The sequence below is a fragment of the Parus major genome, chromosome 14 (assembly GCF_001522545.3).
Source record: "Parus major isolate Abel chromosome 14, Parus_major1.1, whole genome shotgun sequence".
NCBI lineage: Eukaryota > Metazoa > Chordata > Aves > Passeriformes > Paridae > Parus > Parus major.
Genome location: NC_031783.1, coordinates 1,637,764 through 1,660,870, shown reverse-complemented (window position 1 = coordinate 1,660,870; position 23,107 = coordinate 1,637,764). Strand labels below are relative to the sequence as shown.

Genomic DNA, 23,107 nt, shown 5'->3' with positions numbered 1-23,107 from the left:
GATGGGGGACACGGGGGCGTCACTGAGCACGGGGGAGGCACGGGGCAAGCACGGTGTTCCCGGGCATGGCGGGGACGTGGGGCGTCGGTGGGGATGGGGGAACCGAGGCATCTGCGGCTGCGAGAGCTCCGGGGTGCCGGGAGTGTCACCGCGGATGGGGGAGCACAGGGGTCATGGGGGGGCTCCGGGCATGGGCGACCCTGGAGCACCGGGACTTGGTGGGTTTGGAGCGTGGCGGTGCCAGCGTTGGTTGGAGTTGGGGCTCAGAGCACGGGAATAACGGGATCGTCACTGGGGCCGAGGGGCTTGGGACACTGTCACCAGGCGTGGGGCATTGGGAGTATGGCGGTACTGGGGACACTGTCACCAGGCGTGGGGCAGTGGGACTATGGCGGTACCGGGGACACTGTCACCAGGCGTGGGGCATTGGGAGTATGGCGGTACTGGGGACACTGTCACCAGGCGTGGGGCATTGGGAGTATGGCGGTACCGGGGGTGTCGCTGGATCTGGGGGGCTGCACGCACTGGGGGTGTCACTGGGCATGGGGGCTCTGGACATGGAGTTAACGGGGTGCCACCAGGGCTGGGGAGGCTCGGAACATGGAGATACTGGGCTGTCACCAGGGTGGGAGGACACGGAGCATGGGGTCACCAGGTCTGTCACCATGTGTGGGGCACAGAGACAGCAGGGTCAGGGGTGTGGAGGTGGTGGGGAAGTCATTGGGACTGGAGGAGCTCAGGGATTGGAGGTTCCAGGGGCCTTCCTGGGGCTGGAGGGGCCTGAAGGAAGGGAGTAATGGGATTCTTAGCAGGACACTGGGGCTTGGGGATGTCACCACAGCTGGGGGTATTGGGGTAAAGAGATAATGGGGGCGTCAACAGGCTCACATCACGAGGTTGACACTGGGGTTGGGGAGACTCGGGACATGCAGGGTGCTAATGGGGCAGGGAACCTCGGGGCATACAGGGGCAATGGGGGGGTGTCGAGGCTGGGGTTCCATCCCCCGATGATCCTGGTGCTGGCAGCCTGGCAGCGTCCCTACCTGAACATCTTCAAGCACTTCCGTGTGGAGGAGTGGAAGCGCTCTGCCAAGGAGGGGGACGTGGCTGCCCTCACGGTAATGGGGGCACCAGCACCGAGGGGTGGGGGGCACTGGCCAAGGGTGGGCAGTGCTGACCTATCCCCCATCTTTCCCTGCTTTCCAAAGGACACGAGGATGAAGGGAACAATCTACCGAATCCGAGGCTCCAACCCAGCCAGCAGCTACCTGCAGCTGCCACGAGCAGGGACACAATCCCTGGGGCTCACAGGGCGCTACTTCTACCTGCTCTTCAGGCCCCTGCCCCGCAAACACTTCCTCGTGCACCTGGATGTCACCACCGAGGTCTGTGACACAGGGTGGCCTCTTAAACTGCCATCGTGGCTCACTGAAGGACTGGGGGTGGCACTGGTGGGCCTGGGGGCTGCGAGACCTGGCTGCTCTTTGCTGCTGGTGGGTCACCCCAGGCTGGAGATGGCTTCCATCCTGGTGGTATCTCCGCTGGGGCCGGCGGATGTGGAGGGGACAGGAGACAGGGCCACATGCCTTCTCCTCTGCAGCATTTCCCTGCTAAAGCCACCAGGGTGACTAAAGCTCCGTGTGTGTGTCTCTTCTCAGGAAAACCAGGTGGTTCGCATCTCCTTCTCCAACCTCTTCAAGGAGTTCAAATCCACGGCCACCTGGCTCCAGTTCCCCTTCGTGTGCGGAGCAGCCAGCGAGGGCACGGCCCGGCGGGGTGAGGAGCTGGGGCTGGGCTGGCACACCACCACCAAAGTAAATTGTTAGAAAGTAAATTGAGTTCTCAAGTTGGCTCGATGTGTTTGAGGAGAAGCTGTGGCTGCCTCATCCCTGGGAGTGTCCAAGGACAGCTTTGCAGGGGTGTGGAGCAACCTGGGGTAGTGGAAGGTGTTGCTGCCTTTGGCAGGGGGATAGAATGAGATGGGTTTTAAGGTTGTCTCTCCCACCCAAAGCATTCCAAGATTTTATGATAACAGTGGTGGGCCTGAGCAGGAGTCCCTCTGCAGCCAGGGTGGAGCTGTAGCTCCTGCTTGGGCTGTCCTCTATCCCTGTTCTCCCAAACAGGGGGTGCAGCGTCAGGCCAGGCATGAGCCCATGGGGGTAGTGGGATACCTGTCTGTCCTTCCCCACCCCTGACACTACAAGACATGTTTTCCCTTCTCCCACTTGGCACAGGCCTGGTGGGAATCCTGCCTGGTAAACATTTTGTACTGAACCCTGTGAACCTTGTGTCTCCTGTCCAGCAATGACATGTTTGTAGGCTCTTTCCCACCATCCCTTTTCCCACCTGTCCTGTTCTCCTCAGGTGCTGCTGGAGCAGCCACAGCTGACGTGCGCTGGACGTGCCTGGTGCTGGACCTGCCCTCCATCCTGTCCCTGTACCTGAGCCGCAGGTACAGCCACCTCAGGGGGGTCAAACTCTGCTCCAACCTGCTCGTGAAGAACCTCTGCACCAGCGACCTGCTGTTTGAGCCAGGTGAGGAGCTCAGAGCTCACACTGGCCTCTGCTTTCTCCTGAGACTCCAGCCCAGCCTGGGGGCAGCCCATGGGGGTTTAAAGCTGAGTTTGCAGCCCTGGCAGAGCACTGGTCTGCTGATGCTTTATGATGGGAACAGAAGGGACAAAATACTTGGTACAGTGTTCAGTTTCTACACAGGCAGGGACATCTTCCACTAGCCCTGGTGGCTCCAAGCCCTGTCCAGTTTGGCCTTGGACACTTCCAGGGATCCAGGGGCAGCCACAGCTTCTCTGGGCACCCTGTGCCAGGGCCTGCCCACCCTGCCAGGGAACAATCCCTTCCCAATATCCCATCCATCCCTGCCCTCTGGCACTGGGAAGCCATTCCCTGTGTCCTGTCCCTCCATCCCTTGTCCCCAGTCCCTCTGCAGCTCTCCTGGAGCCCCTTTAGGCACTGGAAGGAAATCTGGAATGGAATACAGTCTCCCAAACTCTGGAGGCAAGCATCCTCTCATTTTCTAGCTGCAAAAGTGAATGAAAAGAGTAAAGTTAAATATCTTTCTAAGGTTAGAACTTGTTTCAGGGGTAAGAATGAAAGGTGTCATCAAGCCTCACTTCTGCAAGACTTGTGCTTTTATCTGCTGTAAGAGCCTGTGCTTTTTTTGTGTCAAAAATCTTCCAACCTGCTTTTTTTATCCACCTGCTCAGCATGGCAGAGGTACTTTGGTGAAATCCTTTGTTTTCTGTCTTTCCTTTTTCGTGCTGGAATTCTGTCTGAACTGCCTGGCTTGCTGGGAAGCATCAGTGAGGAAGAAGTTATAGGTGCTGCTTTGAAACTCCTGAAACTTATTGTACCTTTCCTGAAACCTTTCCTGTTTCACTTTCCATGGAGGAAATAAGACAAGAAAATGAGCAATGAGCTTTAAGAGGGATCATGTGAAACTGCTGAATCAGTGAACAGAAATGACACAGATCTATAACCTGGGGGTTATAACTGAAGTCCAAGGGTTTGTGCTCTGGGCTCTTCCTTGGAGGTTGAGAGTTACAGGAATGCACCTGTGCAAGGTGGGTTTGCTGCAAACCTCAGGCTCGTGATCCTTGTTTCTCAGGTGGGAAGTGGTCTGTGCCTGTATCCCATGGTGCTTTCAGGCAGCTCCCTGTGGCTGGAGAGCTGACTGTGTGTGTGTCCCTGTCCTGCCAGGTGTGACACTGGCTGAGGCCCGGCTCAGTGACCTGTCCTGCCGCGGCGTCGCTCCCATGCCCCGGGAATTTGCCTTCCCTGTGCCCAAGGGGCAGAAGTGGCACGACCTCTATGACTACATCAGGTATGGCTGCTCTGATCCCACTGCAGCTCCCAGGCCTCCCCACACCCCTGGGAAGGGCAGGATGAGCTGTGCCACTTAAGGAACGACAGATCCAGGTGAACCTGGGGCTTGGGTGGGCATTTTGGTCCCCCCACCTCCAGCATTTAGGTGCTGTTACAAAGACACCCTTGGTGTCATCTGCCTTTGGTACCCCTGTATTTGGAGGACCATGAGGCAAAAGGGGAGGGATTTCATAAGAGACAGTGAAGAGGCCTCAGTGCCAGGCTGAGGTACCAAGTGATATTTCCAGGTGCCAATGCAATATCCCTGTGACACGCTGCCTTCCTCTGGTTCTGCTCAGGTTCCCATCTGAGGGAGCTAAGCTGCTGCACAACTCCATTCAGAAGAGCTTACCACATCCTGTGGCAGGTGGGAATTCTGGGGACAGCAGCCCAGGCTGTGCCACCCCAGTTGGGTGCTCTGGGTTTCCAAAAGAGCTCGACCTGCTCCTTGTGTTGCCCAGGTGACCAAGTCTTGGAGGAGCCCAGCCACCCACTGACCCAGCTGGTGACACTCCCCCGAGCAGTCTGTGACCGCCTGTCCCTTGTAGAGCCCATAACCAGGCCCAAAGCTGTAAGTGCACTGTGAAGGAGGCTGCAGCCCCTTCCTTTCTGTTTCCCATGGAGCTTTTCCCTGCATCTGTGTCTTAATTTAAGATGTAGAAGCAGCTTGTTGTCATTGGCAGCTGTTCCAGTCACGGTCTGGTGACCACAGCCCTGCAGTGACTGGCTGGGGGTTCAGTGTGTTGTAGCACAGAGACAGGAGATGTACCAAGCACCTTGAAATTTCCAGACATCCGTCTTCCCTGTCTCTGTGGGGGCAGCAGATCGGTGTGTCTTCAAATTATGGATAAGGAAATGAGGTCTGGAGTCTAAGGAATGTGATCAGTGCCCTCAGGGAGCAGAGCAGTGCATGGAGCTGGGATTGCTGGGGTGATGTGGGAGCTTACCAGCCTGGTGGTGGGTGTTGGGAGAGGGACTGGGGGAAGCCATCCTCCTGCTGTGGAGAGGGAGAAACTGAGGAGCAGAACCTCTCTTGTTGGAGGGTGTCCAAAGGATGGCCATGAGGATGGTGAAGAGTCTAGAGGGGAAGAGTAAGGGGTGCAGCAGTCACTTGGTTTGATCAGATGGAGGAAAAGAGACTGAGGTCAGGGGCTGCAGCTCCTCCCAAGGGGCAGCTCTGACCTCAGTGACAGGGACAGGACCCAGGGCACAGCTGGAGCTGTATCAGAGGAGGTTTTGATGGAAATTAGATAAAGGTTCTTCCCCCAGAGGGTGGTTGGGCACTGAGCAGTCTCGCCAGGGCAGTGGTCCCAAACCTGCCGGAGCTCCAGCAGCATTTGGACAAGGCTCTGGTTTGCTGTGTGGAGATGAAGTGTGCACTGACAATACTGGGAGTGTAAGGAGAGCAGCTGGTTAACAACCTGTCCAAGCCAGGTTGCCACAGGGCTGCTCTCCCTCCCCATCTTTTCCTTTTCCTGTGTTGTTGTGAAGAGCCCTCAGGACAGACGTGGGTGTCTCCCTGTCTCTGCCCCTGGGCAGGTGGAGGGCACTGGGAGGAGAATTGAACTCTGTCTGAGGTTTTCCTCCTTCTCAGGTGCCACATCAGTGTCCTGGAATCACGAAAAGCATCCCTGAGGTTCACCTGGCAGTCCCAGGGCCTCTGAGAGCTGTGCCTGCTGGAGACCCTGGGCTGGAGGAGAGGCAGAGGCTGCACGCTGTGGGGGACATGGGACAGCCACTGCCACTCAGTGATGATGGTGGCATCCATGTCTATGCTCATCGGAGCGGGGGACACACAACCCCAGCTGCCCCTGGCTCAGAGGAGGTACCTGAAGTTCTGCAGGGGTCATGAGGTGGCTCTGGGGTGTTCATTTCTAATGAAGGGAGAGAGGGAATGCAAGGTTCACGCTGGAGTTTGTTAAACTTAGAGTCCAAAAGATGCCTTTTTCTGATGAGCAGCTCTTCCCACCAGCACCCTATTGCCTCGACAGAGGCACCCTGAGTTCAAATATGCTGCCCTTGAGCCATAGGTCTGCCCAGGTGTGCACAGGAAGGGCTCTGGCCCTTATGCCATCCCACAGGTGAGCCCTGGCCTGCAGGACAGCCCTGGAAGTGTCCAAGGCCAAGTTGGACAGGGCTTGGAGCAGTGTGGGATAATGGAAAGTGTCCCTGTCTGTGGCCAGGGGTTTGGAAGTGGATAGACTTTAAGGTCCCTTCCAACTCAGACAAGTCTGGGATTCTCCCAGTGGCCCTGGGCATCACTGAGGTTGGATGGGAGAGCTGCTTAACTCAGAAGCCCCAGCTCCTGCTGCCAGCTTGGACTCTGCCAGGTTAAATGCTTTAAAGTTGTCCCCTCTGACAGGAGAAACCCAAAGCTGCTTCTGTACTTCAGAGAGAGCTGAGCCATGGCACTGGGGTGCTCCATGGAGGGAAGATCCCAGCCTGGCTCTAAACATGATGGTGCTGTCTGGTTTTCTTTTCCAGGGGCTTGTACCAGATCCCATCCTGAAGCTGAGAACAATTATTGGCTTTGGAGGTTGCAACAGCAAATGGGTGAGTGGCTTGGATGATCTGGGGAGTTGGTCTGTCACTGTGTGGCCAGGATATGGATGTTTTGGAGCTGTGAAATGCAGCTGGGTGTGGCACTGCTTGATGTGTAAAATGATCCCAAAGTGGGTGGGCCTGAGCATCTGTGACAACTGCTGTGCTGTTAGGATGGTGAATTAAAAATTATGGGGCCCGTTAGAATCATAGGATGGAAAAGCCCTCAAAGGACATCCATTCCAGCTGGTTTTCCCAGGATTCCCAGGCCCACCACTGACCCATGTCCACAAGTGCCACATCCACGTGTCTTTTAAATCCCTCCAGGGATGGTGACCCCACCACTGCCTTGGGCAGCTGTGCCAGTGCCTGACCATCCTTTCAGTGAAGTTTTCCCAATATCCAACCTAAACCTTCTCTGGCCAAACTTGAGGCTGTTTCCTCCCTTTGTCCCTGGGAGCAGAGCCTGACCCTCATCTGGCTGCCCCCTCTGTCAGGGAGTTGTGGAGATGCAGAAGGTCCAGGCTGAGCCCCCCCAGCTGCTTCTCATCAGACCCTTCACTGAATTTCACATCTTTTTAACACGTTAAAACTGGTGCTGCTTTGTTGGAGGCTGGAAAGGAAGGTCTGTGTGCTGGATTGTTTCTGTGGCACACGGGGTCTGTGTTGGGGTAAAAGAAGGGTTGGTTTGGTTCAGTCAGTTCAAGGCTCTGCCAGCAATGTCGTTTTCCTTGGATCTGCTGTTCAATAATAGGGAACAGACCTTAAAGCCCATCCCATTCCATCCCCTACCATGGCCAGGGCCGCCTCCCACTAGCTCAGATTGTTCCACACCCCATCCAACCTGACCTTGGACACATCCAGGGCTGGAGAATCACTCTGAGCCTGGGCTGTGGGGCAGTTCTGGAGCTGTGTCCCCTGTGTTGGTGCTGCAGGCTCTGTGGACACGGGACAGCACGGCTGTGGTGTACCCCTGCCACGCCGTCATCGTCGCCCTGCTGCTCAAGACTGGCGAGCAGAGGTTCTTCCTTGGCCACACAGACAAGGTGAGTCCTGATGCCAGCCCTGTCCTTGCAGCTGGTGCCAGCTCTCCTGTCTCACAGTGCTTCTGATGCCTTGAGAGGCTGCCTGGGACAGAGGCTGGACAGTGTTAAGGGAATAAAGTGGGCATTTATTAAGAAGACCTTCAAAGGATCACCTTGGGCAGTACAAGAGCCTGGCCAAGGCTACACCCAAGGTGGACATTTGGCCATAACTTTTCACACTTTTATAAATTTTGGTTCATTTCTGTGTTGAGATAATTGTCCAATTCCAGCTCCAGGTTCTACAGTCCCATCCTCCCAGACTGCTCCCCTCAATTTGCTGTTTACACTTTTTGGGCCTGAAGCTGCAACTGTGTCTTTGGTTGTTGGGCTGGGAAAGGATTGTTGTGTCTGACTACACTGAGGAGAATTTGCTAACACATGATATGAAGTTCAGAGTTGCATACTAATGCAGTGCAGAGTCTGGAAGATCTGAAAGCTACAACTGAAGGCATCACTTCCCACAGGTGTCGGTGCTGGCGTTCAGCGGGAGCAGCACCTTGCTGGCCTCGGCACAGGCCGGGCCCCGCAGCGTGGGGCGTCTCTGGGACTTCCCCACAGGAACCTGCCTCTGCCTCTTCAAAACCTACCTGCAGTCCCTCGTGTCCCTCAGGTGGGTGTCAGTGCCTGTGTGTGTTCAGCATCTCAGCACAGCAGCTTCTCCGTGCTCTTCCAGGGGTGAATTACAGCTGCCTGAGCTTGTTCCCCAGGTCTTGCTGTCTCCCCATCCCCACAACTTGTCCCCTTTTATTGTCCACTTTTATGCCCTGTGAGGATGAACCCAGGGTACAAGGAGCTGTTTTTCACTAGGTCTCTCTTCTTGCAGCTTTTCCCACAGTGGAGCTGTTCTGTGTGGAGTCGGGAGGGATGTGCACAGCAAAACGGTGAGAGCTGACACGGGCTGGGAGGTTTCCCTGAGAGAGCTGTTCTCCCACATTCTGTAGTTATTTTCCAGGCAAACCTCTGCTCTCTGCTTTCCTAGACATGTTCTTGGGGGACATCCCTTTCTCCTTAGCTGCCTTGGGACTCTGCCTGATGCTTGTGGCTGTTCCTCAGCTGCAAGCAAACAATTCCCTTTGGAAGCAGCTGGAGAGACCTGCTGGGGTTGTGCCTTGGGGCTGTTCTATCCCTGGAGTGGTCCCAGCTAGGACCCAGGCAGGGTGACAGGATTATATCTTTATTTTAATAGCATTTAGGACAAGATGTGAGGTGAAATCTTCCAGCTCCAGGCATTGCTGTGGGAAGGGGTGGCGGGCACTGGAGCTGCCGCCCACCTTTGTAGCTGGGGATGACGCAGATCCACGTGTAGCAGTCAAAAATAAACTTGTTCCATGGGACTGGAGGTTTTGTTTTGTCAGTGGAACTGTTTTTCATCCACTGTTTTCATCCTTTAGTGACGACCATCAGCAATTAGCTGTGCCATCACTAAGTGAAGGAAAAAACCACACAGTGTTCAGTGTTTTTCCCAGCATGTGGCAGCATTCTGTGATCCATGTGGGAGCTGGGATCAGTGGGGTGAAAGCAGGGTGGGAGAATGGGGGTGCCTCAGCCCATGCCAGCCTCTGAGGTGATGCTGGGTTTGGTTTTTAACACCGTGCTGGAATGCAGAGCATCCTCCTGCATTTCTGCAGGCACCTGCCCCTTTGCTTTAGGCAGAGGGTTTGACTCCAGCCCCAGTGATGGGCACTGAGGGCACACAGACCTGTACTGAGCGGTGGACATGTGTTGCCTCTGGCTCCCTCAGCCCTGGGACAGCTCCTATATCCCAGCAGGCAGAGTTCCCACTGCTCTGTGGATTTTCTTTCCAAGTCTGAGCCCTGTTGCCAGGCAGCTCTGGGATTTAGAACCTCTAATTATGGATTTCAGACAAGGATAGTGCCATGAAGCTTTGCAAAGCTGTTGGACTGTCCTAAACCCTCTGTGCAATGGGTTTTATTTCCCTGCTCCAGCTCTGTTATCAATACCTTGTGCCCAGCTCTGGAGCAGCTGCTGGATGAAAAGCTCTTCTGCTGCCAAGGTTCTGAGCAGCTCTCCCATCGAATTTTCTTGCTTCAGATGGTGGTGGTGTGGAACACTGCTCAGGTGACCCGTGGTGGAAGCGTGACTGTGCTGACCAAAACACACACAGATGTGGACATCCAGGCCATGAAGATTGCTTTTTTTGATGATACCAGGTAGTGTGCTAGGAAAAGAAATTGAAAGTATTGATTCTTAGATATTGGGAAGAAATTTTTCCCTGTGAGGGTGGGGGGGCCCTGGCACAGGGTTCCATGTCTGGAAGTGTCCAAGGCCAGGTTGGACAGGACTTGGAACAACCTGGGATAGTGAACAGTGTTGCTTCCCATGGCCAGGGGGTGGAACAAGATGAGCTTTAAATTCCCTTCACCCCAAACCATTTTTAATCAATAACTCTGGCACAGCTTGGGGGGGGAGTTGTGGTGCTGCAGCCATCTGGTTGCCATTCCTGTTCTCACTTCTTACTGTCAGTGGCCCTTGGGACACTGCCCTTCCCTCAGGGGCGTGGGGAGCCCCATCCTGGTGCTCAGGCTGTGTCTCCTGGGACAGGATGGTGTCGTGTGGCCGGGACAACATCAGGCTGTGGCGAGTGCGGAGCGGAGCCCTGCGCTCGTGTCCCGTCAGGCTGGGCGAGTACCATTCCCTGCACTTCACCGACCTGGCCTTCGAGGAGGGCCCGGGGCTCCAGCAGGACCCAGAGGACCGTGCACTGTAAGGGCCTGTCACTGTCACCTGTCCTGGGCAGCCCAGCAGGAGGGAGCTCTGCAGCTCTCCCTGCTTAGCATTTGCCTTCCCCCTTGACCGTGGTGCTCTGCTGGGGCTCTCCCTCAAGATCCAGCTGCCTTTTGGAGCTGGGAGGGGCTCCCCCCAGTCAATATGTGTCACCTCCCAAAAGGGATTTGCCTGCTCACAGAACAGCCTCTTTCCTCTTGCCATGCTGCTGTTCTGCCATATTTAGTGACTCTCTCCCCACCTGAAGCTCACTGTTGGATTCCTGGGTCAGGGGGAGGAGCTGGGTACACATCCTCTTGCACACAGACACACACTTTGTTGTTTTATTTTAATCATCAAAGCCAGACCTTTGTTGCCACCTCATGTTGTCCCACAAAGGCAGAGCTGTCAGCTCAGCCAGCCTGTGGCAGAGGGAGGCTCCTTTCTGGAGTTTATGGCAAGCTTTTACATCTTCTGCTAATTTCCGTTCCAAAGGGTCAGGAAACCAAATAGGAAGCTCTGACTTGGACACTTTATTGACCTCTAATTTTACACAAACCAGTTTAACCAAGGTAAACCAAGGTGGAATTTACTAAAGCAAATCTTTCCTGGTTTGTTTTTTTCTTTACAGCTTTGTGTGCAGCAGGAGTGGCCACGTGCTGGAGGTGGACTACAAGAATGTCTGTGTGCGCAGTGCACGGCGCCTGCTGCCTGCACAGCCCCAGGAGGATGGGCAGGAACAGGCAGGGAAGAGCTCAGGTGGGATCAGGAACAGGCAGGGAACAGCTCAGGTGGGAGCAGGAACAGGCAGGGAACAGCTCAGGTGGGAGCAGGAACAGGAACAGGCAGGGAAGAGCTCAGGTGGGAGCAGGAACAGGCAGGGAATAGTTCAGGTGGGATCAGGAACAGGAACAGGCAGGGAAGAGCTCAGGTGGGAGCAGGAACAGCTCAGGTGGGATCAGGAACAGGCAGGGAAAGGGACACAACAACCAGGGACCACCTCCACCACCATCAGGGTCAGAAATCTGCTCAAACCAACCAGCTCTTTACCTACTGCTGAAGGATTATTTTGGGGTTGATTAGATCATTGCTATTTGCCTCTTAAGGACTGCAAATAATCTTCCTTAGTACAGCAAAGTATCGTTTTAAGAAAGATTTTAGCATTTTAAATGCTGATTGCACTTTCAGAGAAACACTACTTTTAGAAACATGAAACAAGGTCTTCATTTGCTGATGGGAGGCTTAATGGAGAGATGGAAAAAGAACTAAGATTAACAAAAAAGATGAATTTGGGGATTTTTTCATTATTCAGCTGGTGCAGAGCGTTTGGGGAATCTTTGTTGCTCTCCATTAAGTAGAACAACTTTCAGCTCTTCCATTAATTTGAGCAGCAGGAAGAATTCACTTTCAAGTGTGATTGCTCTGGTATCTTAAAACTTAGTGCATAGTTTGCTTTGGCAAATCGAACAAATTAATCTATAATTTGGCTTCTGAGAGGTGTGTAACTACAGTTCTCACTTATTGGGTAAGAAAGGGCCCAAGAGGAGATGAAACAGAGTCCTTGGTGCCTTCTGGTCTCAGTGCTGGCTCTCACTTATGGCCTTTATACCTGAATTTAGGTTGGATATTGGGGAAAATTTCTTGACTGAAAGTGTGGTAAGGCATTGAAACTGGCTCCCCAGTTTCTCCCTGGAAATGTTTAAAAAGCCTGTGGATGGGCACTTGGGGACATGGGCTGGTGGTGGGATGATGGTTGTGCTCAAAGAGGTTTTCCAGCCTTAATGATTCTATGAATCAAAATCTCCCAGTTTGTGGATCTGAATCTCCCTTCCACAGAGAGGCTTTGGGACATGGCAGTGAAAGGTTTTGTACCTCAGGCAGTTAATGTGGGATATCCTTTGCTATAGGATCCTGTTTGAGGCAGGGGTAGAATTTTTTGTGCTTGGCAAGAGTTTCACAATGGTAAAGAGGAGTTGGGAGCCCTGAGGAGGGCTGGCTGAGACTCTTCAGCCTCTTGTGCCAGTCACTGTGGGGTTCCTTCATCCTCCTCAGGCTCCAGCTGCTGTGGGTGAATTACCAGGCTAAGCTCTTCCCCTCTCAGGTTGAGTTTTCTTGTTTCACCTGTATAAAGAGGTGCTGGTTTTGGGTTTCCAGGCCCTGGGATTGCTATAAACAGTATCAGCATGTCCCTGACCTTCTGTGCCACGGGATCAGAGGATGGCTACATGAGGCTGTGGCCACTGGACTTCTCAGCTGCTGTCTTAGAGGCAGGTGAGTGGAGGTGAGAGTGGTGCTTCAGAGCTCCACATCTCCTGCTGCAGCTCCCACAGCAATCCCCACGATTGAGGGCTGTGTTACATGTGCTGCTCCCAGGGCTCACTGGCTTGGAAGTCTTCAGGGGCAATTATTTGTGTTTATTCTTGTAACTCCCAGGAGAAGGGCAGGATCTCCTGGGATAGAATTTCCCATCTTGATTTCTGTGCCCTTCTAGCCACGGCTCATTTGTCTATGAAAAATTAGAGGAGGAGTTGAGCAGTTCTTGATTGTCTTTGGAACAATCACCATTACAGCAGAGCCCAGGGACATGAGGAAGGGCAGAGACTAATCTCTCTAATCTGTCACTAAACTCACCCCTGCAAGCATTCAGTCTTGAGGTCGTGGGCTGCTCATTCCTTTGGGTGTTGCTTTCCTAAACATGGGTCTGTAGCTGTGTTCCAGCTGCTCCTTCCCCAGAGGATTTGTTGACTCTTGTGTCTTTCCCCAGAGCATGAGGCTTCAGTGAGTTCTGTCTGCATCAGCCCAGACAGACACAAAGTCCTGTCCACGACAGCTACTGGGAACTTGGGCTACCTGGATATCCAGGCCCGGGGCTACAACACGCTGATGCGCTCTCACGAGGACTCTGTGCTGGGCTTCTCAGTGGAGGGGAGGTGGAGGCAGATAGCAACAGTGTCCCAGGATAACACCATCCGAGTGTGGGACCTCGCCTCCAGGCAGCAGGTGGGTGAGACAAGAAGCAGATGGTGTCTCATGTTTATTTAGAGTCTCCCTGCTCTCTGTTTGGTCCAGTTATCAAAGCCCCATGGTTCAGGAGCCCTCCCTGGAGCATGAGGGGGTTACTGTGGGCAAGAGACCCTTTGGAACTACAGAGTTCTGAGGTATTGTTAGACAAAACTATTTCCTTCTCCTCCATCTTTTGAAGATTCCTTTTTAGCATAAACCATAACACCCAAGGGCTTTATCTCAATGCCCAAAGACTTCACTGGGCTTTGGATCCATCCAGGCAGGAGCAGGGACCTGCTCATGGTGGAGATGTGAGGCTGAGCCGTTGTGTCCAGCTGCAGCTCCAGTCCTCTCCAGCTTCATGCCCGTGGTGTCTCTTCCCTGCAGCTGTATGACTTTTCAGCTGCAGAGGAAACTCCCTGTACTGTGGCCTTCCACCCCTACTGGGAGATCCTGGCCTGTGGCTTCGACAGCGGCGTGGTGCGGACCTTCAGCCTGACTGCCTCTGACCTCCTGCTGGAGCACAAGTGAGTGAAGTGGGGTCTAACTGGGTGTCCTGGTGTTGAGACAGAGCCACAGTGACAATCATGGAGCTCCACAAGCCTCAGGTCCCAGCTGGGTGGGTTTGGGGCAGATCCCGCTGTGCCAAGGCTCCGGGTGGTGAAAGCCCAAGCTGTGAAAGCCATGAGGGCTTTCTTTGTGACTTCCCAGTGGACAGCAGTGGGAAAGAGCTTGTCCTGGACAGCAGCTGGGCAGGGAGCCCTTGTGAGCCTCAGTGTGGGATTTGGAGGATGCTGCAAAGGGAGAGGGAGCAGGTTTCATCCAGGCTGGAGCACTGTGCTTGCTGCTCAGTTTTCCAACAAGTTGGAGTCTTGGTTGTCCTGGGCTGCTACAGGGGTGAGCACCGTGGGGTCCTGCTCTGTTCCTGTTAATTTATTGTCATGTTACACTCAGCATCACCACTGTTTCCTCTGTCTGTGATTCCTTTTTCTCTTCCCTTTTCCCACATTTTCTGCCCTTTCAGGCAGCACCGCACTGCGATCACCGGCCTGACCTTCTCTCCAGATGGCAATTTGATGTTCAGCTCCTGCTTGCAGGGAACTCTGGCTCTGTACAGCTTTGCAGCACGGAAAATCCAGGTTCTGAGAGTCCTGGGTAAGTCTCTGGGGTTGGGATGGCTTTTCTTCTTTTTTTGTATTAGCACAGACACCCTGACACCAGAGCCAACCCAAACTCGGCTTGCTTGGAGTGGTATTTCCCAGTACCAGCCCCTCACACTGCAGACACTGAGGGGCTGGAGTGTGTCCAGGGCAGGGAACAGAGCTGGGAAGGGGCTGGAGCAGCAGCAGCAGCTGAGGGAGCTGGGAAAGGGGCTCAGCCTGGAGAAAAGGAGGCTCAGGGGGCCCTTCTGGCTCTGCAGATAGGAGGGGGCAGCCAAGGGGTTGGGCTGTGCTTCCAGGGAACAGGGACAGGACAAGGGAAAATGGCCTCAAGTGCCAGGAGAGGTTTAGATTTGATCATGGGAAAATTTCTTCATCACCATCCCTGGAAGGATTGAAAAGACATTAGGATGTGGCACCTGGGGACATGTTTTAGTGGACTTGATGATCTTAGAGGCCTTTCTCAACCTGAATGATTGTGTGCTTTCTGTTTGTACCTTCTGTGTGAGCAAACACCAGTGACTGCCAGCACTTACCTACCTGTCCTGGTTCAAATCCTCTCATCCTGCTGATGTGATGATTTCCTGAATGTGCTGGGGTCACAGATTTATTCATGCCCAAACCCTGACTCTTTCCATTCTGTGCATGTGCAATTTAATTTGTTTGAAGTGGATTGTTGCCCTAATCCTGCCTGCAGCAGAGCTGCTCTGTGCTGGTGAATGGAGCTGGTGGAGAGCTGGAGGCAGGGCAGGGGCAAGGCAGTTTGGAAAAATTAGTGTCACATTTAATGTACACTTTGGAAATGAGTTGTGACAGCACAAGCTTGGGCAGGGAAAGGGAACTCTGATTTTTTATACAGTGCAGTACTGCACAAAGAGGAGGAATCTGCCCCAGGATCTGTGCAGGAGAAAGAACAGGGGTTGGAGGAATCAGGGAATTCATCCAAAATCACCCAGGTTTGTTGTCAGTGCTGCAGCTGGACCTTCACATGGTGACTTTGCTCTCAAACTGTGTTTGCTGGCTAGTCATGTTCCAGGGACAGAACAGTGGAATTATGGTCATGGAATAAATAGAGAGAATTGCTGTAATTACTGTGATTTTCAGACCTCTGGGTCTCTCTGCCCTCTGGAATGGCATCAGTGTGGTGGTGTTCAGCACTGACCTCATTCTGCTCTGGGTTCAGACACCCAGGCTGCAGCCAAGATCTCACAGAGCTCCTCATCACAGCCTCTTGTAACGCTAAAAAAATAAGCCCTAAAATCAATTTTATTCCTTTGACTTTGTTCTGCTCTCCTTGAAAATGCTGCATGTTCACTCAGGCAACAAGCTGTGCATCTCAACCTTGTTTTTGAGCTGGTTCACTGCACATTCTGGGTATCTTAAGTAAAATTTGTAGCATCTCCTACAGTACAGGTTGCAGGAGAAGCTGCAGCTGCTGCTCAGCAGCACCATCAGAATGGGCTTTGCTGCTCCTCAGTGTCTTGCTGTGTCCCCCAGGCAGTGTGGTGGCCCGGGACGCTGGCGGTGGCGTGGACACTCTGGTGGTCAGTGGGGACAGTCGCCTGCTGGCCTTCGTGGGGCCCTCCAAGTACGTGGTGACAGTGATGGAGGCCTGCTCACTCGATGAGGTACCCAGCAGACTCCCCTCGCTCCTGGGGACAGGAGGGTCCCCTGGAAACTCTGTAGGGTTAGGTGGATCAGGGTGTGGGGCACCAGCTGACAGTCAGCTCCCTGTTTTCCCTTCTCTGAGACAGAAATAACAAATTCACGGGTTCTTCTCCTCTGGCCTCATTCCCATCTAGAAATATGATTTGGAGAGGTGCTGTGGAGACTGTCAGTTCTCACCTCACTCTTGACCTGCTCTCCTGGGCATTGCCTGGACCTGCAGCCCCTGATCAAGTGGGAAGGGAAGGGTCCAGGGGACTCTATAGCTTTGTGTTAGGGAGAAATCCTGCGGCTCCTGCAGTGTTTGTTCAGCGGCTCTTTGTTCCACAGCTGCTGAGGGTGGACATCAGCATCCTCGACCTGCACAGCACCATCTTGGACTCTGCAGTGAAGGTCTGCTTTGGTCCTGTGCCTCAGGGTGAGCTCCTGGTGTCCACTTCTTCCAATAAAATCCTTGTGCTTGATGCAAAAACCGGACGGCTGGTGCGAGAGGTAGGACACTGAAGTTCATCCACGAGGTCTCCTGTGAGGGCTGAGAATTTCATGTCTCTGTGGGAGGTTAAATGAGAGAAAACCTCCTCCTGGAGCTCACAGGCTTCAAAGAAGCACAAGTGGGAAGCCTGCAGCTGTCCCAGTGCGCTCGTGCTCGGGATGAGCCTGAGCTTGTCCTTGTTTTCCACACTGTCACACTGCTGTTCTCTTGCTGAAGTGTAAATAAGGATATGAAAGCTCAGCTAAGGCTGCTGGTGCCATTTCTTGTCCTCAGGTGTCCCCTGTGCACAGGCTGACCTGTTCCTCCTTTGCACTGAGCAAGGATGGCCAGTACCTGCTCACTGCTGGTGACAAGGTCATCAAAGTGTGGGACTATCAAATGCGCTTCAACATCAACTTCCAGGTACTGCCAATGCAGGGAGGGAAGGGGGTGGTGTTGCACTGCTCAATCCCCAGAGAAGAGAGCAGCAAATGGGCTCTGTATGACTTGGCCCAGTGTCCCCAGTCCCAGTTTGCCCAGCAGAGAAATGCAGCCCCGATCCCACATTGTAACAATGAGCAGCAGTGGGCACAGGCTGGGGCTGCCAGAGCACCCCAGTGAGACCCTCTGCAAAGGACAGCAGTAGGTGATAGCTGTGTGTTAGGGACAGGGCCGTGTGTGGAGGAAAAGGATTCACCCAAGGCTTCAGAGGCAGGATAAGACTTTGAACTCTTCAGCTTTTGCTTCCTTCTCCCAATGACTGTGTTGGAGGTTGGCCCCAGGTTGATCAGCCCATAGATCCTCTTCTGGACCTTCTGCTGATGCCTGCAGAGCAGGCTGTGCAGGACAGGGAGTGGAGTAACCCCATCCTGACAGGCCAGGTGGTGATGTGGGATTCAAGGCGTGCTCTCTCCCAGGTGTTCATCGGCCACTCGGAGCCCGTGCGCCAGGTCGCCTTCACCCCAGACCAAGAGCATGTCATCAGCGTTGGGGATGCCATCTTCCTCTGGGATTTCCTAGCTCCACCTCCAGTCAAGTCATCCCCAGCCAGGTAATGGTGCTGGGCAGTGCCTTCCCTATGTCCCCTTTCCCTGCCCCATCCCTGTGTGACTTCAGTCTCCTCATCTTCCCAGGGCTCGTTCCCCCGTGTCCACTCTGCCGCTGAGGTCAGGTGAGTCTGCCTCTTCCCATGAGTTGTGCTGGCAGCTTTTCCAGGGGGTAGGGATTTGGGGGGATTGTTCCTTCCCTGAGGGAACTGTGTAGTGGGGGCCAAACCAGCTAATTAGCCTTGAAGGACAATCTCAAATTAATTGGCACCTCTCAGTCTGCCTAGGTGGGGATGTTCTGAGCAGAGCCACTCTGGGCTTTCTTGTAGATTTTCACCTTTTGCTTTCTGTCTTTCTCTGCCTCCATCTCCTCTGTCCTCTTTGTCCCTCATTGTCCCTCTCTCTCTGTCCCTCTCTTTCTTAAAACACAGAGAATTGGCTTCTATGGAAGCTGGAAAACTGAGCTTGGAGGTGTCACCATCCAGAAGGATGAGAGGAGCGTGGGGTGAAGGAAGTGACACCAAGCCTTTTCCTTTCCCAGACAGCAGCTCTGAGCAGCCCAAGGACATCTCTGAGACCCCTCGGCCGACAGTGCCTCTTCCACTGCTGTCCTCCCCACCATGTTTGGATATCAGCCCTGTCCACCCAGCAGGATTTCAAAGTAAGAGGAACTGCTTGCAGGACAGGGGAAAATTAACCTTGTTTTAGGAAAAACTTGCCTAGTTCAGCAGCATCCTTGGAGCCATCCCTACCTGTGATCCCTTCTGGCAGACTGACAGACCAGTCTGCAGCTCTTTCCCCTAAGCTGGGCAAAGCCCATACGCACTGGGGTTCAGCACCCCTTTGTCCTCTGCTCTCCTCCACATACTGAGCTGCTGGCACAGCTTCTCTGACTGTGCTAAACACCTTGGTGGCCATTCCTAATAGGAATTGTCTGCTTTGCCCTCCACCCTAACAGCTGGACTGTTCCACAGAGCAGGGGAATGACACTGCCAGAAGTCAAGGGGTCAGGCACACATGGAGTGGGCCTGAAGTGTCCTTGGATGGTTCCATCTTGCCACTCATTTTCCTCCCCAGGTATTTTCTCTGAGTCGGACAGGGAGGAGGAAGCAGACCTGCCAGGCAACAGCAGGAAGGTGGCAAATGGGCACAAAGATGTCTCAGTCCTTGTGGTGGAATCAGATGGGAATGAGGAGCCAATTGTGAGGCCCAAAGTGAGGCTGGAGAGCCCGAGGTCTCCTGAAAAACCAGCAAACGGTAACTCAGGGGTACTGCCAGTTTGTACAGAGCTGCAGGCCTGCGTGGCAGCTTGGTCTATCCCCCAAAACCAAAGAAAGATCATTATTATTTCAGGGCAGAGAGACCCAGACACGTGCTCTGAGCTGTGAGGTGAAAGGCTGCAACATGTTTCTTAGGAGTTTTCCCTTGGGCATGACCTTCCAGGGGAAGTCAGTATTGAGGGAAGCTCACATTGATCCCTAAAACTGCTTGTTTTTCTGGCTGTTTCCCTGCTGCTGCTTCTGGACACACCAGGAGCCTGTCTTCAGCCAGTATCATCTCTGAGTGGCACATCCCATTAAATCCAGCTGCAATTAAAGCTCCCAATGGCTCTATTAATAGCTGCACAGCCTGGGAGCTGCAGCGGTGCGTGGCGACCTGCCAGCAGCAGGCAGCTGCCAGCGCTCAGCCCCAGCAGCACTTGTTGGAAAGCCTCAGGATAAAACTGTCCCCAGTGCTCCTGTTACAGTCCAGGAGCTGTGGGGCTCATGGTTTCACAGGAGTGCCTGGAGCATGAGGCATGGCTGTCCTTAGGCTGTTTGCAGTGTGGTGTGGCTGAGTGGGAAAGGAACTGACCCAGGGAATGGCTGGAGCTCTGTCAGGGAGGGTCAGGCTGGATATCAGGAAAAAGTTCTTTCCCCCAGAGGGTGTTGAGCATTGAACAGATCCTCCAGGGAATGGGCACAGCTGCCAGAGCTCCAGGAACACTTGGACAATGCTCTGAGGCACAGGGTGGGATTGTTGGTGTGGATGTGCAGGGCTTGGACTCATGATCCTTGTGGGTCCCTTCCCACTTGGGATATGCCCCATGTGTCACTGCAGTTTGATTTTTGCCTCCTGTGTGTTCACACATGCACAGAGCCTGAATATAAGCAAGCCACGGCCTGGGTGCTGCTCCCAAACCCTTCTCAGGAGCAGCATCCCATAGGTACCATTTTCTTCTTTGTGTGGCAGAACCCAGGAAGGGAACCAAAACTTCCAAGTCCCAGTGTTCCATCCGCCCGGATTCCTACCGGCATTTCACTCCTCGCTTCAAGGCATCAGTACTCCCCCAGGTGAGAGCTGTGCTGGTTACCAGGTGGAGAACAGGCATTTTGGGGCTGGGGTAGGTGGATTTTCCAAATTGTTTCCATTTTGTTCTCTCTTGGAAAGCAATTTGGGAAACATACCCCTGATGTTCAGTGAGAAATCGTAACGCTAATTCCCCGTTCTCCTCTTCCCAGACTAGTAAAAAGTGAGTTGTGCTCAAATCTTTTTGTGTTGCCCAAATCTGCATACATTTTTATTCAAAAGGAGTGGAAATGGCATTTGCTATTGAGAGTGAAAGACGAGTGAGCAATGGAGTGATTCATTGTGCTCCCATATTTGCGAGCAGCTGCATTGGCAGAGCAGGCTGGGGAAGGCAAATCCATGGAGCGTAGTGAGGAGAGACACGGCAGAGCTGTTAACAAACACAGCAGGAATAAAACAGAAACTTAACTCAGCCCATCACTAAGCTCTGCTGCTAGTGCTGGGAGAACAGCTACATCCAGATTTCACTCCCAGTCCTCTCCTCTGGCCCTCCACCTGGCAGCATTTTTCTCTTCCTATTGAAATATCTGATCCCAAGTCAGCCAAACCCATGGAACTCTTTCCCAGTGGGATTAGCAGCTGCTCCTCGGCTGAGCATTTGCTGCCAGCCTGTTTTGTACCCTATCTGAAATCATCTGTGCCTGGCTGTGCTGGGGCAGTGTTTCTTTTGTCATGGAATATTATTTGTCTCTTCCGTTATGGAATTGTGTGAGTATTGGCATGGATCTGTGTGGGATGTGTGTTTGAGGACACTCACTTTTTCCTGTGTGGGTGTTGATGCACCTGACCAGACCATTCTTCCAGAGATTATTTTAAGCCAGTGTCTGTTTTTCTTGCAGAGTTTCTTGTCTCCTCCAGCAGGCAGTGAGGTGCTGAAGCTGAAAGCAGTGATTGGCTACAATGGGAATGGCAGAGGGAATATGGTGTGGAACCCGGATACAGGTACACTGGGAATGCTCTGCACTGTGGGATGTGTTGCCAGGGAAGCTGTGGCTGCCCCTGGATCCCTGGAAGTGTCCAAGGCCAGGTTGGACAGGGCTTGGAGCAGCCTGGGACAGTGGAAGGTGTCCCTGCCCATGGCAGGGGGGTGGAAAGAGATGAGCCTTAAAGTCCCTTCCTAGCCAGCCCACATGTTCTATTCTGTGATTCTAGGGGTGTCTACTGAGTGAAGTTTTCATCTTCTGACTGTTGGATTGGGATTTTTGCTCGAACACAGGGGTTCTTTGTATTGGTACAATCCAGTAGCTCTTAGCTGTTGGCAAGCTTTAGCTGGTGGGGCAGACTCAGGCTCCAGTTGTTGAGTGGACAGAGCAGGAGGGAAGCTCACAAAGCCTATCCAGCCTCCTTTCTCCAGCTGGAAAGAGCCCAGCAGCTTTGCTTTACTCAGATTAGGGAAAGTGAGATTTCACCCCACTCCCAACCTGCTGCTGTTGAGCTGCATCAAAGAGTCAGCTTTTACGTATTAATGAATCATCGAATTTTCCACGTGGGTTGTGGTGGGGGCTGTATGTGCAGCCTTTCCATGAAAACATCCCCTCTCCTCCCCCTCCTCTGCCAGGCTTCTTCGCCTACTCCTGTGGCTGCGTCATCGTGGTTGAAGACCTGCACTCGGGGTCCCAGAACCACTGGCTGGGCCACGCCGAGGAGATCTCCACACTCGCCCTCAGCCACAATGCCCAGGTAGGAGAGGCTGCTGCTGCCCCACACCAGGGCTTGTCCCTTGTCACTTTGCAATCCCACAGCCTAAAATCCCATTTGTCTGTTCCTCCTTCTGCCTGAAGGCTATGGAAATTATTTTGGAGTCAGCTATCTGTTGTGCTGGCTCAGTGTGGGCTGAAGAATGTCCAGAGATGGGAACAGAGCTGGGGAAAGGGGCTGGAGCACAAGTCTGATGAGGAGCAGCTGGGAAAGGCTCAGCCTGGAGAAAAGAAGGCTCAGGTGGGACCTTCTGGCTCTCCACAACTCCCTGACAGGAGGGGGCAGCTTGTGGGAGTCAAGCTCTGCTCCCAGGGAACAGGTACAGGACAAGAGAAAACAGCACAAGTTGTGTCAGGGGAGGTTCAGGTTGAACATCAGGAAGAATTCCTCCATGGGAAGGGGGGCCAGGCATTGGAAGGGGCTGTCCAGGAGTGGTGAAGTGCTTGGCACTGGGTTATAATGTGGGGAAGTCACAGGTTGGACTTGGTGATCTTGGAGATCTTTCCCAAGCCCAATGATTCTTTGATTCTGTAAAGGCTGTTCTCTTCCTCTGGGTGATGCTGCCTTTCCCTCCTGCCATCAGCTGAATGGCTGTTTCTCACTGAATTCTTCATTTGCCAGCCACATCCCTTTAATGTGGGACTGAAAAAGCCATAAAGGCTGATGGGCATTCTCTACTTACACATTGGTCTGTTAGGTTCTTGCCTCTGCCTCAGGGAAGAAGGATGGAGACTCCCACTGTCAGATCTGCATCTGGAGCATCCAGGATGGGGCCTGCACAGCAGAGCTGTTCCACCATGAGACACAAGTGCAAGCCATGGCATTCTCCTGGGATGACAGATTCCTTGTCACCATAGGTGAGCAGTGCTGTGACAGCAGCTGTGGGTGCAGGGATGCACCCCAGAGCAGACAGCTCATGGCAGGAAGGTGCTGTAAGCACCAAATACCTGCCAGATGTGCAGCAGGCTCGTGGGTAGGAAGCTGTTCTGTGGTATCCTTGGGACAGCAGGGAATGCAGAACTTACAGCTTTCTTCTTCTGACTCACTGGTGCTTCTGAAACCCCCTGTCAATGGTTTGTGGTTACTATTTATAGTGTGCAGAGGGAAAAGCCTTCTTCTGAACTTGTTATTGCTGCCTAGATGGGCTTGGACAGAAGTAGCCAGGCTCCCAACTGTGAGCCTCCTGCCAGGCAGCCATGCCAGCACAGGATGGATGCTCAAGCTGTCTGTTTGTTGAGGCAGGGGACATTTAAAGGACAACATGCAATTAGGAAGCTCATGTTTAGCATGAGAGGGGACCTGTGGAGCAGGCAGTACACTCACTCTGGGCTGGTGAGGCTGCCTTTGGAAAGAAAAGCAGGCTTTGCTGGAGAGAAAGGGAGCTTTGTGCTCTTCAGAGAGCAGTGTGGGAGGGGAGCTCTCCTCCAGCTCTGGTCTGGGCTGCAGGGGAGGGAAAAGCTGAAAGTCTCCACAGAGCTTGTG

At 53.5% G+C, this 23,107-nt stretch overlaps 1 protein-coding gene across 9 annotated transcripts in view; it reads left to right on the top strand.

The window, feature by feature from the left end:
• The first annotated feature begins 968 nt into the window (after window positions 1-968).
• LOC107211056 (mitochondrial Rho GTPase 2) overlaps window positions 969-23,107 on the top strand; it is a 44,039-nt gene continuing 21,900 nt past the window's right edge. For 2 of the 9 annotated variants that reach the window (XM_033517861.1, XM_015642518.3), the window contains exons 1-30: window positions 982-1,118; window positions 1,209-1,385; window positions 1,659-1,776; window positions 2,365-2,535; window positions 3,718-3,841; window positions 4,131-4,249; window positions 4,344-4,453; window positions 5,477-5,707; window positions 6,367-6,435; window positions 7,359-7,469; window positions 7,973-8,118; window positions 8,332-8,389; window positions 9,561-9,679; window positions 10,071-10,232; window positions 10,864-10,991; window positions 12,387-12,503; window positions 12,997-13,232; window positions 13,623-13,762; window positions 14,260-14,390; window positions 15,893-16,023; window positions 16,391-16,552; window positions 16,827-16,955; window positions 17,450-17,583; window positions 17,666-17,703; window positions 18,120-18,239; window positions 18,656-18,835; window positions 19,811-19,911; window positions 20,767-20,869; window positions 21,486-21,607; window positions 22,323-22,482. In XM_033517861.1, the coding sequence (XP_033373752.1) occupies window positions 1,008-1,118; window positions 1,209-1,385; window positions 1,659-1,776; window positions 2,365-2,535; window positions 3,718-3,841; window positions 4,131-4,249; window positions 4,344-4,453; window positions 5,477-5,707; window positions 6,367-6,435; window positions 7,359-7,469; window positions 7,973-8,118; window positions 8,332-8,389; window positions 9,561-9,679; window positions 10,071-10,232; window positions 10,864-10,991; window positions 12,387-12,503; window positions 12,997-13,232; window positions 13,623-13,762; window positions 14,260-14,390; window positions 15,893-16,023; window positions 16,391-16,552; window positions 16,827-16,955; window positions 17,450-17,583; window positions 17,666-17,703; window positions 18,120-18,239; window positions 18,656-18,835; window positions 19,811-19,911; window positions 20,767-20,869; window positions 21,486-21,607; window positions 22,323-22,482 (3,958 nt within the window). In that variant the 5' untranslated portion in view covers window positions 982-1,007. Of the gene's footprint in view, window positions 1,119-1,208; window positions 1,386-1,658; window positions 1,777-2,364; window positions 2,536-2,950; window positions 3,582-3,717; window positions 3,842-4,130; window positions 4,250-4,343; window positions 4,454-5,476; window positions 5,708-6,366; window positions 6,436-7,358; window positions 7,470-7,972; window positions 8,119-8,331; window positions 8,390-9,560; window positions 9,680-10,070; window positions 10,233-10,863; window positions 10,992-12,386; window positions 12,504-12,996; window positions 13,233-13,622; window positions 13,763-14,259; window positions 14,391-15,892; window positions 16,024-16,390; window positions 16,553-16,826; window positions 16,956-17,449; window positions 17,584-17,665; window positions 17,704-18,119; window positions 18,240-18,655; window positions 18,836-19,810; window positions 19,912-20,766; window positions 20,870-21,485; window positions 21,608-22,322; window positions 22,483-23,107 lie in introns of those variants that run through there. The other 7 variants (XM_019008215.2, XM_019008218.2, XR_004499420.1 and 4 more) reach the window with 7 other exon arrangements.